The sequence below is a fragment of the Myodes glareolus genome, chromosome 20, assembly GCF_982192425.1.
Source record: "Myodes glareolus chromosome 20, mMyoGla1.1, whole genome shotgun sequence".
Classification (NCBI taxonomy): Eukaryota; Metazoa; Chordata; class Mammalia; order Rodentia; family Cricetidae; genus Myodes; species Myodes glareolus.
This window is the reverse complement of record NC_142045.1, coordinates 56,341,347-56,353,905: the sequence shown is the minus strand read 5'-3', so window position 1 is coordinate 56,353,905 and position 12,559 is coordinate 56,341,347. Positions and strand designations below refer to the sequence as shown.

The window sequence follows — 12,559 nt, the reverse complement described above, 5'->3', positions numbered from 1 at the left end:
ATTTTAGACAAAGACAATGGGAACAGATTTTGCTAGAGAATAAAGGAGGAAAATTGGAGACAGGGCTCTGCAGTTATGAGCACTTCTTGAAGCAGTTATGGCTGCTCCTAAAGGGGACTCAGGTTCCCAGCATGCACACCAACTGGCTAAAGACCACCTGTGCCTTAGGTAGGGTTTTTATTGCTGTGAAGAGACGCCATGACCATGGCAACTCTTGTAAAGAAGACATTTAACTAGGGTGGCTCACCCATTGCGTTCACGCTGGAGTTGGAAGTGCTACACCTTGTGTGCAGCAGGAAGTCACTCACTGGGCCCTATCCTGAGCAAAGAGATCCCAAAGTCCACCCCCACAGTGACTCACTTCCTCCGACAAGGCCACGCCTCCTAAAAGTGCCACTCCCTTTGGGGCCACTTTCAGGAGATCTGATACCCTCTGGGCACCAGGGCCACATGCACTCAAGTGCATACACACTCACACAGACACACACATATGGATTCACAAATAATGAAGCAAATCTTTTCTAAAGGAATAAAGGAAAATCATCCTTTGCAATTTAAAAATATTTCAACTTCTTTAATGTAAGTGCAAAGTTAATTCAATATGCAGACTATAATATTTTCAGCAAATGGAGTGGGAGCTTGAGCACATTTATGGGGAAGAATCATAAGAGCAGCACTACTCTAAACAAAAATCTCCTTAACTTGACACAAAGCTTTGATCACAATCTAATCAACAAATTAGACTTCATCAAAATTAAAATCGTTTTGTTTTCCCTATGGAAGGTTTATTAAATAAATGAAAATACAAGTTCAAAATGAGAAAAAAATTTTAAAACCACATATCTAAACATACTTACATATAATCACATACACATACACACACACACACACACACATGTAAACTAAGCATGACTGTAATCAAAACCCTAAGAAGGCTGAGGCAGGAGGATTGTGAGTTCAAGGCCAGCTTGGGCTATAGTGAGACACTGACTCAAAAATAAATTAACTAAGTGTATAAAAGTTCTCAAAATTCACCTGTAAAGAAAATGGAGGACAATAGCATGTGGTAGCCTGAAGAACAAAACCTCCAGATGTCCCTCCGTACTTGTCAAACAGCTAAAATAAAAATCCTGCAAGGTTTAATCCTGGTGAGGATGTGAGGAACTGGTTCACAGCAGCCTTCCCAATGGGAAGAAAAGATGGTGCAGCCAATTAGAATAGAATGTGGTCATTTCATTAAGACATGCACAGAAGGGAGAGAGGATGAAGGTGCAAAGGGAAGTAAATATAATCAAAATACATTTTATGCATGTTTAAAATATAGTGATAAATCCATTATTTTATGTAATTAATATACTTTAATATGATGAAATAAATATGCAGCTACCAGATGACCTGGTAATTATTCTCCTGGGCATCTATCCCAGACAACTGAAGACTTACAGTTACACAAAAAACAGGTGCAAAATGTTCACGCCAACTTAATTCACAGTAGCCGCAACATTTAAATGATCTAAATGGTCTGGGCATCCTTCGTAGGGTAAATGGCTCACCCAACTATTTATCTAGATCATGTGATTATGCCCATCAGTAACAAGAAACAGATGTGTTTGTCAGAATAGACCTCCAAAAGAGAACAGAATTAGATAGTCTGTTTAGACAATCTTCTCTCAGTGACACACTGATTAGTAGTTGACAGCTTAAAGAAAGGAACAGAGAGAGAAAAATGAGCGGCTATTCCAGACCTTGTAAAATCCATGTGCTGCTTGTAGGTATCAACGTCAATACACTGACTATTGTGTTCTTCTATAGTTCGAGATGTTAATCACCCCCGTGAGACCTGGGAACAGAAGGATGCAGCTTCTTCCTAAAGCGCCTCTAACTAGACTAGAGAATGCAGATCTGCAATTACCTTAAAATGAAAACTTTGGTAACATGCTTAACTTTTTGGTTCATGCCTGTGGGCCCAGCACTCAGAAGGCTGGGGAGAAAGATGCTGCAAGATCAAGACTGGCCCAGCTTACAGAGCAAGTTTGAAGTCAGCCAGGGCTGCACAGTAAGACTCTGTTCAAAAACAATAATAGCGATGATAAAACTCGTTCAATCTTCACATAAACTTTTGCACTTAAACTCTAAAAAAAATTTTAAAAATTTAAAAAAAAACACAATGAACTTTTAATCTGTTTAGTCATAATGAAAAAATACCATAGTCTTAATGGCATATGACAAAAATCTGTTTGTTACATTCCTAGGGGCTGAAAAGTACAAAATCAAAGTACCAGCAGACTTTGTGTATAACAAGGGTCATATTTCTCTTCTAACAATTGAGCCATGTGTGTTTATTTGTGTGTGTGTTTTTGTGTTTCTGTGGGTGTGTGTCTGTGTATGCATGTGTCTGTGTGTCTCTGTGTGTGTATATCTGTGTATGTGTCTGTCTGTGTGTCTATCAGTCTATCAGTCTGTGTATAATTGTGTGTGTCTGTGTGTGTGTGTGTGTGTGTGTGTGTGTGTGTGTGTGTGTCTTCGTGTGAAAGAAGGGACAAGCAAACTCCTTTGGGCTTTGCTTTCAAGGGCAGTGATTCACGAGGGCCCTACTTCTATGATTTGATCGTTTCCCCAAAGCCCCATCTTCTCTATACTTTTTAGCTTTGTGTTCAATTATGTTCATGGGGAGGTATGTGCATGAGCATTCAGGTACCCACAGAGGAGCCGGAGTGACAAGAGGTTGCACAACACCTGGTACAAGTGCTAGGAACCGAACTGGGGTCTTCTGCAAGAGCAGTAAGCTCCCCTAACCACCAAGCCAGCTCTCCAGCCTGCGGCCACCACCACCTTCTCTACTAGGACATCAGGGAAAATTGCAACAGAGAATGTTCAGGAGATGCCCATATGTGTCCCTGAACAAAGTGCTACCAACGTTTAATAATAGGATTTATTTTTAGCTCTATACAAGATTAAAAGTGTTGTCATGGAGGGCATTTTTATCAGGAGTAGGTATGTATTTGTCATGGAGTCTTTTGTATGCTTGTTAACATTTCTGGCCTTGGCACCTGAGATTTCCATGTTGTAGAAGACAATAAATCCACTAAGTCAAAAAAGAGAAACACCAGGGCCTGACTGAACAGTAGCCAAAAGCAACTGCAGAAGCAGCGCTGGTTCAGAGCCGCGCTTACTTCAGAAATCAATTTCAAGCATGTTTGGAAATAATTGTAATTCTAATAAGAATTAAAATTCAAACCATTAAGGGCGATAAATATTTAAAAGCATTTGGTCTGGAAATTAATCTGGAACAGAGCAAAGAAAGTCATGTAATCAAACCCACTGTGGTGGAGTAAAGTATCTGTTTTGCTGGGAGGATTTTTGGCCCAAACTGCTAATCGCTGAGAACACATTCTCATTCTCTAACCAGCGCCGCAGTCACATGAGCCTGATATTTATTCCTGGAGAGTTTGACTCTGGTTGCTTATTCTTTTTCTTCTAAAGGCAAAATCATTTATAGTTATTTTTTTTCTTTTCCTTTCTTTCTTCCTTTTTTCTTTCTTTCTCTCTTATTTTTTTTTGATTCCTTTTCTCCTCCAATTCCTGAGTTGTAACCATCTACAAGCAAACCCGTTTAGACATGCCTACTCCTTAGACTCAGACAACCTGAAACTTAACATAAAGCCCAAATTCCGTATTTTCTTTATTTGGATAATTTAACCACTCATTCATTTGTGTTTGAGATGGACTTCTTTTTCTCAAAAAGATCTATTTCATTTTTCAGTTGTGTCTGTCTGTGTATGTGCGGTTATGTGCACGTGACTGCAATGTGCTAGCAGAGACCAGAAGATGGGCATTAGAGTCCCTAGAGCTGGAGTTAGAGTCCCTTGGGAGATGCCTGAGCTGGTACTGCCACTATTGGCAGACCACTCTGGTTTCCAAGCTGTTGACTAAGCCTGTGCGGGGGATCCAACCAAGAGAGGACTTTTCAGACTAAAAAGTGAACTAAGAGAACCAAAGCCATGCTGGAGGAGAAAGCTGCAGCTAATTTGAGCTCTCTTTGTGGGTTAGTTAATTGGCTAAATTCGCTTGCTAGGCCTGCTGTAGCCAAATGCCACAAACTGAGTGGCTTAAATGAAAGGAATAATTGCACTGTTCTGGAGTCTAAGAGTCTGAAATGAAAGCACACACAAAGCTAGTTCCTTCTGAGTTTCAAGAAGAGGGTCTGCTTTGTTGCATTTGTCTCCAAGTTTCTGGGATTTCTGGTTGTCATTAGGGGGTCTTGGCTTGCAGGAACAACACCCCAATCTATACCATCATTGTCACTTGACTTTCTCTGAGTGCTCTCTCCAAAGCTCTTCTTTTGTGTGTGCTTGTGCGTGTGTGTGTGTTTGTGTGTGTGTGTGTGCTTGTGTGTGTGTGTGTGTGTGTGTGTGTGTACACTACTTTCTTTATTATCTGTTATCATACATTTTGGGATTTTTAAAAATATTTTTTATTGATTTTTATTGAGCTCTACATTTTTCTCTGCTCCCCTCTCTACCTCTCCCCTCCCCTTCAACCTTTTCCCAAGGTCCCCATGCTCCCAAGTTACTCAGGAGATCTTGTCTTTTTCTACTTCCCATGTAGATTAGATCCTTGTATGTCTCTCTTGGAGTCCTCATTGTTGTCTAGGTTCTCTGGATTGTGATTTGTATGCTAGTTTTCCTTGCTTTATGTTTAAAAACCACTTATGAGTGAGTACATATGATAATTGTCTTTCTGGGTATGGGTTACCGCACTCAAAATGATATTTTCTAGCTCCATCCACTTGCCTGCAAATTTGAAGATTTCGTTATGTTTTTAGGCTGTGTAGTACTCCATTGTGTAAATGTACCACATTTTCCTTATCCATTCTTCTATCGAGAGGCATTTAGGTTGTTTTCAGGTTCGGGCTATGAGAAACAAAGCTGCTGTGAACATAGTTGAGCACATGTCCTTGTGGCACGATTGAGCATCTTTTGGATATATTACCCCAAAGTGGTGTTACTGGGTCTTGAGGAAGGTTGTTTCCTACTTTTCTGAGAAATCGCCACACTGACATCCAAAGGGGTTGTACCAGTTTGCATTCCCACCAGCAATGCAGAAGTGTTCCCTTTTCCCCACAACCTCTCCAGCATAAGTTGTCACCAGTGTTTTTGATCTTGGCCTTGATCTTACAGGTGTAAGATGGAATCTCAGAGTTGTTTTGAATTGCATTTCTCTGATGACTAAGGGTGTCGAACATTTCCTTAAGTGTCTTCCAGCCGTTTTAGATTCCTCTCTTGCAAAGCTCTTCTTTTTAAAAGGACAACAGTCACTTTGGATTCCAATGACCCCAGTCTGATTTGATAACCAGTGTGAGAGCAAGTCACCGCTGAGTGCTGAGTCACAAATGGAACAGAGCGGAATCAACTATCTCAAGTTTCAAGGAGCTCCACCGAGAGGAGCAGGAAAGAATGGAAGTGTGGGAGGACACAACACGACTACTGCACTCACTCAACAGCAGCACCGGTCTACACAAGGTCCAGCCAACAAGACCAGCCAGTGTTCCAGCTGGCTGCACAAATTTGACTTGATGGGTATCTTAGTTTGGGCTTTTTTGCTGTCAAGTAACACCATGACCAAGGCAACTCTTATAACAGAAAGCATTCATTGGGGCTTGCTTACAGTTTCAGAGGACTAACGTCCCTTGTCCTCATGGTGGGGAGCATGGCAGCACACAGGGAGACTTGTGCTGGACAAGGAGCTGAAATTCCTACATCTGGATCCACAGGCAACAGGAATAGAGACCCTGGGCCTGGCATGGGCTTTAGAAACTTCAAAACCCACCCCCCAGTAACACACTTCCTCCAACAAGACCACATCTACCCAAAATCCTTCTCAAGCAGTGCCATTTCCTGATGACTAAGCTTTTACATATATAGGCCTATGGGGCCATTCTTTTTCAACCTACATTCCACTCCTGACCCCCATAGGTTTATAGCCATATTATAATGCAAAATGTATTTAATACAACTTCAAAGGTCTCCATAGTCCAAATCACAATCTCAACACATTTAAAAATCCAAAGTTCAAAGGTGTTCTGAGACTCAAGGCAATCTCTTAACCGTAACCTCCTATAAAATAAAAAACAAAAAACAGACTACATACTTCATATAATGTCTCAGAACATTTCCATTCCAAAATGGAGGGGAAAGATCATAATGAGAAAACATTAGACAAAAAGAAGACTGAAAACCAGGAGGGAAACCTTAACTCTTCATCCCCATGTCTGATGTCAAAGCACTCTTCAGATCTCCAGCTCTTTTCAGCTTTGGTGACTGCAACACACAACCCCTCTCTCTCTGTTTCCACACCCTGCCTACAGCTTTCTTTGGCAGCTTATCCCAACTCTGATACCTCTAACATCGTGAAGTCTCCAGTTAAACCCAGGCTTCACACAGTGGCCTCTCTAGGCTTCCATGCAGGGACACCTCTGACACACGTCTGACTTCAGTGGCTTTCTTTAGTCACAGAGGGAGCTTCTGCAACCCCCTTTTCCACATAGCTGAAGGTGTCAAATTCTGGTGCTTGCTGTGACTGGAACCTGGCCCCTCCTTCAAATAAATTTGCATCAGCTAACTGGTTTTGATGGTTTTTGTCTCTGCTGAAGCATCCCTTTAATTCCTTTCCACAAGCTGGAAGTTTAGTTGGGTGGAGTCTTGCTCTGAGCCACTCCCTTTATTCTATTTAGCATCAGCCTTTTCTTTAAACTTTTATCTCCTTGAGCACTGAATTTGGCTCTAACATTTACATTTTCTGATGTTCCTTTTGTATTTGTATTTTTCATTGACCAACTTGCTCTTTTTCAGTACAGATCTTCATTAGAGTGACCACTATTAACCATGTGACACAGTCAATACTAGGTTGTCTTGAACTCTCCTTTGCCAATGTCATTTATACAAAAGTCTTCAATTTAGGCTAAAGCAGATTTTTAGGACAAGGATAAAATGCAATCACATTCTTTGCTAAAATATCACAAGGAAGGTAGGTCTCTAGGCCACACTAATATTCTTCCCTTCTAAAACATCTTGATCTAGGCTACCACAGTTCAGATTGTCCCAGCATTGCCTTCCATACTCCTACTAAGATGATCTATTAATCCTCACTTAAAGAACCCATCTGCCTTTCTAGTCCAAAGCCCCAAAGTCTTTCATAGTCCTCCAAAACACAGGATCGTCAGGCCTGTCACAACAATACCCCAGTCCCTAGTACCAATTTCTTAGTCACCATTCCACTGCTGTGAAGAGAAACCATGACCAAGGCAACTCTTATAAAGAATGTATTTATTTGGCTCTTGCCTATAGTTTCAGAAAGGTTTAGTCCATTATCATCATAGTAGGGAGAATGGCAGAATGCAGGCAGGTACCAGGATGTAGCTGAGAGCTACATCCTGCTCCATTGGTAGAGAGAGAGAGAGAAACACTGAGCCTGGTTTGAGTTTTTAAATCCTTGAAGCACTCCCCAGTAACACACTTCCTCCAATAGGGTCACACCTCCTAATCCTTCTCAAATAGTGCCACTCTCTGATGATTAAGCATTCAAATATATAAGCCTATGGAGGCCATCCTTATCCAAACTATCACAGAAAGAGAGAGGACATGAAGGTGGTGAGGATACGTGTCAGAGGGAACATCTGGGAGAGTAAGAGGGGACAGTTCAGGGTGCATAGGATCAAGATTCATTGTACACATCTATTAAACTGTCAATGAATAAATAAAAATTAAAACTACATATTTGAAATACTAGAAGTTAAGATAGTAACAAGTTCAAGAGAGAAAGAGGGATGTAGACCCATTGGTAGAGTGCTTGCTTAGTATTCAGGAAGCCCTAGGTTAGACCCTCAGCACCATGGAAATGAGGTGACAGATGTAATGAATACAGGGTAAGTTTGAGGGCTTCCTGGGCTACAAGAAAACCTGTTTCAAAAAAAAAAATTCTACCTAATGACAATGGACAATTTATTGACTCTTGGATATAACTGATAACCAACACCCACAGAGTAGAACAGAGCCCACCCTCCATCTGAGAACTTCAGTTCCCTGCAGTAATCAAACATCCAGATTTCTCTGCAAGAGCCATCAGCCCCTCACCCACTCCACTGCGGCCCCAAGTCAGCACTGGCACATGCGGACATAAGGAAATGTTACCTGCCCATTTTGCAAATGGAAAAATTGGACTCAGAGTGGCCAAGCAGTCTGACACTGCAGCAAATAGACGATGTGCCAAAGAGAGAGACTAAAGAATCCTGCGCCCCAAGCAAGCTCATTTTCTCTCTTTGTCACTTCCTCATGTGTTTCTTCGTGCTTCATTTCCCTAAGGGCTTTATAGAACCTTCTATCATTTGCAATCTGTTCTTAGTTGTATGAATCTATTTTCCCTTCAACCAGCATTTTTCTTTTTTTGACTTAAAAGAGGAAACTAAAGACCCAGTTTTACTAAACCCTTCCGCAGCTCTCTTGTGCTTCAGTAAGCACAGGCACACAAATTGACTTGCTTTACTGAATACCGTGTGTCGTTGGCCTAACAGTGTAATCCAAGGGAACAGCCCCACCGCTGAAAGTGTGTGTGTGTATCCTTAGGACCAGACTACCAGATCTCACATGAGTCCAAGTCGGGAATTTTATGACTGGGTGTGGCCTCTTATTATACAAAACATCAGTAAGACGTGAGGCCCAGAAAGCACACAAAGCAAAGATATAATAAGCCAAGAATATCGTACTCCTGCTGAGTCATCATTAGGGCTCTTGCAAACATACCAAGTGTACCGCATGCTTATTGCCGTGCCTTGACAGTCTGGAAACCAGACAAAGGTGATGGTGTGATGGGCTGTGGACATGGTGTCTGTTTATCCTACAAGGGAAAAGACAGCCGCCTATTACGCTGCATATCAGTCTTAATTACAGTGTAGGAAAAATCACTAGTTTCGGAATCTGCTCAACTCCCTTTCCAGAAAGTAAAGGGTTACTGGGGTCCGTCACATCCTAGGTTCTGAGAATAAGGACAGTATGGGATTAGTCTCACAAAATAGATATTATATAAGTCAGTATAAGTTATTGCATAAAAACTTGGAACATTGGGGTCAGAGAGATGAGTTAAGAGCTTAAGAGTTAAGAGAGTGGATGAGGGTTTGAGTTCCATCACCCACAATGTGTCTCACAGGCTTCTGTAATGCCAACTCCAGGAGATCGGACACCCTCTCCTGGCCTCTGAGAACACCAGACACACACATGTATGTACACATACATACAGGCAGGCAAAACATTCGTACTCATAAAATTAACCTAAAACCTTTTGTAAAAACAACGTGCAGTATGCAGAGATGCATGAACAGCTGTAGGATACATTCCTAAGGGCCAACTTGGGCTTGTTCATAAAAGAAGACTCTACATAGGAATTGACATTGACTCAGAAGTGCAAAGGAAATGGGGTCTTGCAGAAGGCCGAACCCCAGAAGGGCCAAGGATGCAGAGGCACCTGGTGTGCTAGAGTGACTGAGAGATGTCACAGGGCTAACGCAGATGCAGTGGTGTGAGACTGTTCACAGGTCCACTGGCATCCTTGTGGGCACGTGAACTCATTTAAAAAATTTTAACCAAGACAGACAAGGCCAGATTTATTTTAAAGGAATCACTGCAGTGTCCGTGTGGGGAGGTTGACAGAGGGACTTGGGACAGACTGGGTGGGACGTGAGCTCAGGCTAGACCACTCAGCTCCAGTCTCCTGTTCTCTACCACACTGACTTGGCTTGCATTTTTCTTTATTTTCTTTTAAGTTTTTTCTCCCTAAGACAGGACCTCCTTTTTTAGCCCAGGCTAGCTTTCTACTTCAAATCTTCTGGTTTAGACTGCCACGTGCTGGAATTGCTGGCTTGTGCAACCACACTTGGATATCTTTGCTTTGGTTGGTTGTTTGTTTTTTTTTTGAAGGGGAGCCCTTTTGGTCAACACTGCTCTTGTTAAAAACAATTGTCAGAAACAAAAATGAAAGCAGCTCTCACTTCTGAATGATTTATTTTTTTTTTCTTGTTGGAGAAGACTTGTTTTTGTTGAAGTATAATTGTCATTTCAAATTGTATTTGAGCCAACTGGGAACACTGTAATTGTAGAGAAGTTGACAATGACACATTGTCAGTGCAAATGGCAGGAAGGAGGCACCAGCTCAGCCACCAAAGAGATGGCGGTGTCTGCCATTGTGTTGGCTTTGATTGTGCCTAATGACTTTGTTGTTGCTGCTGCTTTTCTTTTTGGTTTTACTCGCCAGTTTCCTGAAAATTGGACAGAGTAAAATACATGGAGTAAATAAAACTGGCTTGACTTCAGGCTATTTTGATGATTCCTGTAGGGACAAGGCATCATAAAAGACACCACGCTTTTGGAGACATTTACCTGACGAACTTCGGAAAGGTTCTCGGAAAGAGTTGTTTTGCATAAATAAGTTATCTGTTTGCCTACAAACCCCAGTCAAAGTTTCCGTCACCTGGAGTGATGTGCCCTTAGCATAACGTGCCGACGAGTAAAGCCATTTATCGCTCTCACTTTGACAATCCGAATTATCTTTTGGATATAGCCCTGAATAATAAATTGGATGGTTTAAGAGCAGGACTCAAAATTAGAAAATTGAAGTTGTAAGTGCTTTTATCCTAAGTAGATGGCACCTTGAATAGCAAGTGGCCCAGCTCTGAGCTGACTCAATGACAAGGGGCTTTTCAGTGTTAGACTCACACCGTGTGCAGGTCTGGAAGGCCAGGCTAAGTGTGAAGTGTATCTACTGACTTTCATGAGAGCCCAGTTCAGCAGATGTGGAAACTTTTATCCTATATTTCTTCAGACAAACATTATAAAATATATCTAGCCATTTACTACAGGATTATTGCAGACTTTCCTTGAAAAAAAAAAACCTAATCACTTTTCTTTTCCCAAGAATTATTGCTCAATGTGGCCTTTTGTCATTGTTCCACCTGTACTAAAGAAAATGTGCTTTCAAATTTCTTCTTTTGATTATGAGGAGCAATGGCTCCTGTCAAGACAATATGGAATATCCAGTTTTCTCCAATGTGGGCCAGGGTCCGAGTCCAGAGATGCTGGACTCATGCACTTTGGGGGAGCAGATTCACTTCCTCTCTTGGTTTTTTTCAAGCGCTAGAGAAAACTGCCATGATTACACCATGCATTGTTTTGAAATCCCTTGATCTGCTGGCTGCCAGAAAGAACACCGATGTGATAGGCTCCTCCATCCCCGTTAGATGGGTGGAGTAGAAGAGCCAACTCCTTCAAGCCTGCAGAGTAAAGCAAGGGGACCAGAAACAGAAGTCCCTGTTCCCCGTGTGTCCATCAGTACTGTCTCTGCTCATGGCACTGGAATAGGACCTGGGGTTCTTCATTTTCATACGTTTCCAAGGCTCTGTGAAGGTTACTTTTACCATTATCACAACCAAATACCTTAAAAGAAGCAGTTTAAGGGAGAAGGGTTCTATTTTGGCACATGGTTTCAGAAGTGATGGAGTTCACCATGACAGGGAAGGTGGGATGCGGGAGCAGGAGGAATCTGGTCACACTGTGTAGGCAGAGAGCAGACAGTTATACCTCACAACTCACCCTGAATGATGCACTTCCTTTAGTGAGGCCCCACCTCTTAAATGTTCCACAACCTTGCAAAATAGCACTACTGGCTGGGGAGCCAATATTCAAATACGTGAGCCTTTGGGGACATTCCACATTCCAACTAGAACCCCCAAGTAACCAACAAAAACTAAAAACAAAAAAAAAAAACTTTCTGTTTATTTCTTCTAGGTCGGACGAATTGAAGACTTTCTGTATCAGCTAGAAGACAACTTCTTAAAAACTAAGAAACTGAGAACTGCTCGGAGGCAGAAGACAAAAATGAAGAGGCTTCAAACTGTACAGCAAAACTAGATGCTAGGGAGCAGGCTGCCCAAGGTGTTTAAGGAAACTGAGGTGGGTGGTACCTGGGTGACAAAGGCCATGACCAAAGCGGTGGACGGCACACCCCTGCCAAATATAGCCTATACTTCATCCATTTCAGCTATAAACAATAAATGTTTTCAACATGTTTGACTTGACTCAGGCTCAAATTCTTCTTGTTTGAAGAGCTCTTGTAATAACTGCAGCTGCCTCCTTTACCTGCCTTGTCCTTCCAGACTTAACTAAGGTGTGTGAGGTCTACCCAAGGATGATCATGTTCATGTGTGCTCCTTAGGAAATAATCACATGTCACATGCAGGTAAATGCCATTTAAAAAGGTGAAGCTGATGGTACACTTTCTCAGTCCTTAAGGCCATATGCAGTTCAGTTGATACTATCAGCACTCCCACGAAAGTCTCCACTTCTTCCTCTCGATCATTTATACTGCATTTTACCTGCTCTTCAGGCAAAACATAGATTCACATATTTGACAGAATGGTGAATGTGTAGCCAACATGAGAAACTCCAGCTAAGGTCCGTAAAAGGATTTAGAAATAAGGATAATAGGAGGAACCTAGACAGAAGGTAACACAGAC

At 41.8% G+C, this 12,559-nt stretch overlaps 1 protein-coding gene across 1 annotated transcript in view; it reads left to right on the top strand.

Annotated features, from left to right (window-relative positions):
* The window catches only part of Spata16 (spermatogenesis associated 16), a 293,053-nt gene extending 280,940 nt beyond the window's left edge, over positions 1–12,113 (top strand). The window contains exon 11 of the mRNA XM_048452627.3: positions 11,832–12,113. Coding sequence (XP_048308584.3) covers positions 11,832–11,954 — 123 coding nt within the window. The 3' untranslated portion in view covers positions 11,955–12,113. The remainder of the gene's footprint in view (positions 1–11,831) is intronic.
* Positions 12,114–12,559: the final 446 nt, after the last annotated feature.